The following is a 3,037-nucleotide window of genomic DNA, read 5'->3' as shown; positions in this document are numbered from 1 at the left end:
TTGCAAAGACTGCAAGAAGAGTAAACAATAAATGGCAACAATCGCTGTTGTTGTTGTTGCGGGCGCACGGTAGGTATGGACCACAACTTGTGTTTGCCTGCAGGGGCAAATACAAATCAGTATGGATGGAACCAAGAGCTGTCAAATATGTAAGCACTTTTTATCCTTGGAGAAGTTTAGGATCAAGGGGAATGGTCAACTAACAAAAATGTGCACCAAATGCCTTGATAAAAAGGGGGCCTCGGTGGAGCGTAATAAGTGCCCACATCGAAGGGTAAGTGCCAAATGTAAGGACTGTAAAGGAAATGGGATTCGTAAACATCAAAGGCATAGGGGCTATTGCAAGGATTGCAAGGGAAGACAGTGTTTCCCCAATCAAAGGGTAAGGAAACAATGTAAAGAGTGCAAGGGCAGCCAGATTTGCAAACATGGTAGGGTAAGATCAACATGCAAAGACTGTGGTGGTGGAAGCATATGTATCGAACATGGTAGACGAAGATCAATATGTAAAGACTGTGGGGGTGGGGGCATCTGCCATCATGAAAAATATAGGGCCTAGTGCCAAATTTTCAACCCTGGCGGCCATCTGGCTGGCGTTGTACGATGTCGAGCCCGTGATGCCCTGAAAGGAAACAAGGAGCTCAGTTTCCGGGATTATATCGGCTGCGACATGGCTACGCTGCGGGACCATATCGAAGCCCGGTTTTCCAAGGGGATGACATGGGACAATTATGGCAAGGGGTGGGATATTGATCATAAAATACCGGTTAAATATAGGGAAAATGACGATGACCCTTCGCTTGCTGAGGTTGGTAGGAGATTGTACTACAACAACACGCAACCTATGTGGGCAAGCGAAAATATAGACAAGGGTAACCGATGTGTCTCAGAATACAGAGACATGGCGACAATAGCTATTATTGTGGCTGGGGCTGCAATAAACGCTCTTGCAATTGCCGGAACGAATTATCTATTTTCTAGGCTATCAGGGCAAAGGGAAGCCGAGAGAAAAAAGCATGACGAGACCATTGAAAAGTTAAATGCAGCTCAGGCCCAGTGGATCAAGGATAGAGAAAATAAAATCGATTGGTTCAACGAGGTACGGGAAATGGCAAATAAAAGCAGGAAAAAGTCTTCGTAGAATTGGACGACGATAAGGAGGTACCACCTTGATTTCATCCTGTAATTTTTCTACCCCCTTCCCAGCCAACCATTTGATTAGTTTTACTGCCTCAGGTTTCCTAGAACGGTGCGTAATTTTAATCGCCCTGCCCAACGTGACAAATACATCATGCCGTTTTTTCGCCCCTCCCGAAATACCCAAAGAACTGTATTCGCTACATACAGTTCCCATCATACCCTCTATTTCTCGCCTTGATAACAAAGTCTCAATGGCTCCTGGTGGTATTGCGTTGAACAAGGTGAGCTGTGAAGACATTTTCTATATACCAATGCTTGGCCAGAGGTTTTCGCCATGGTCATTCAAGGATGTTCTAATTTCACCCACATGGAGACATGTTTTGATTTATTCAGACATGCTTTTATATCATCCCATTTGGGGATCATGTTGGTTTCCTTGCCTTTCATTTTCATATCCGACCTCTCATGAGGAAACCAGAGGAAGAGCTGTTTCTTCTGTCTCCTCAACCTTTTAGGGAGAGCAGTGTACGACTGTGTGAGTAGCTACAAACTATGTTTTCTGTGTCTACCTGGAATAGCCAATTCAAGCAGGAATTGTCGACGCTTTTTGAGGCTTTCATTAGATATCATATCATCAACAACGAAAAGACTGTCCTCAGCCGCGAAAAGCGACGACAGTTTCGCTACCCATTCAAACAGCTTATTTCCCGTTTCTATCAGGAACACGTAGTCGTCGCACCATAGCAATGCCCTCTCTAAATAGGTACTGTTCCACCGCAATGTCGGGTACAAAATGACAATATTGCCTTCTGTACTCATTTTCCAGTAGATCCAGGACGCTTTGTGTCTTACCACAGCCTGTAGGACCTGTAAATATTGCTGTGTGGGGGTCTCTCACAATGTCCAACATTTTATTTCAATAATTCGGCCACTTTCGATTGTGAATTTTTGGATATACTCCAAAGCATGACTCACATTCCAAAGTACCCCCGTGGTTACTCACCAAGGACCCCTGGCAGGAAGGACATAGCTTAGTCCCCCGAGCCTTTTATTCGAGGGGTGGTGGAGTATATGTTAATTTTCCTTGCAGGCAATGCAGTGTATTTCGATATCTGGCCCTCTTCGGGCTATCCTCGATGAGTTCGGTGTATTGACTTATAATGCGGTATGTAAATAGGTCATAGAGAATCAGATAATTTTTATCCTGTTTAACACCTCAAATTTTCTTATCATTAGCAAGGGGATCCAACTCGTGTTCAACGTCTTCGATATCTCTATTTGCTACAGCCCGCCTCTCCTTCGCTTTATCCAGGCAAGTCATACAACTTTTAGTTAAAGTATTTCCCCTAATTTTAAATTTGTGCGAGGGTAATAGCTGTTTACATACGCGACAACATCTTATGTCCATTTTAGTATTGCGTCCCGGGCATCTGACTCCTTCCATAACTCATGTTTGTCCACTCTATTTAGTGGGCTTCAGCACGATGCTTGCGGGTAGCCATCCTTTGGATACAGCCATTTCACGACTTGCTCTCCCCGCCGCGAAGTATGCAACCATCTTGAGAACGTCTTCTATCCATTTTTGTGGATCTGCGTGAAATACCCAACAATTTCTTATCTGCCATGGCATAGGCAAAGGTGAAACCAAGGTCTAAAATTCTCATAGAGCACATCTAAAATCTCCTTTTCTTTTGGGGTAACGTTGCTTGCACTCATTATACTATTACTACTGCATTTTGAAAATATCGATATTTGGTTGGGTTTTGCCCTGTTTTCCCTGTTCGGGCTCTGGTGCGGGGTTTTGGGGTTTGTTGGATTCACTTTTACCCCTGCCAAACATATACCAGGCGCCTACTCCTACAGCAATCACGGCTATTTTTCCGACTCCATAGATGTA

General features: G+C 44.2%; 1 protein-coding gene across 1 annotated transcript; it reads left to right on the top strand.

The window, feature by feature from the left end:
• The first annotated feature begins 208 nt into the window (after positions 1-208).
• On the top strand, positions 209-559 carry LOC130646068 (uncharacterized). The gene has a single exon (XM_057452204.1). The coding sequence runs from the start codon at positions 209-211 to the stop codon at positions 557-559; it is 351 nt and encodes a 116-aa protein (XP_057308187.1).
• Positions 560-3,037: the final 2,478 nt, after the last annotated feature.

This window comes from Hydractinia symbiolongicarpus, chromosome 5 (genome assembly GCF_029227915.1).
Source record: "Hydractinia symbiolongicarpus strain clone_291-10 chromosome 5, HSymV2.1, whole genome shotgun sequence".
Lineage (NCBI taxonomy): Eukaryota > Metazoa > Cnidaria > Hydrozoa > Anthoathecata > Hydractiniidae > Hydractinia > Hydractinia symbiolongicarpus.
Note: the sequence above shows the minus strand (reverse complement) of the source record. Positions and strands in the feature narration are given on the sequence as shown.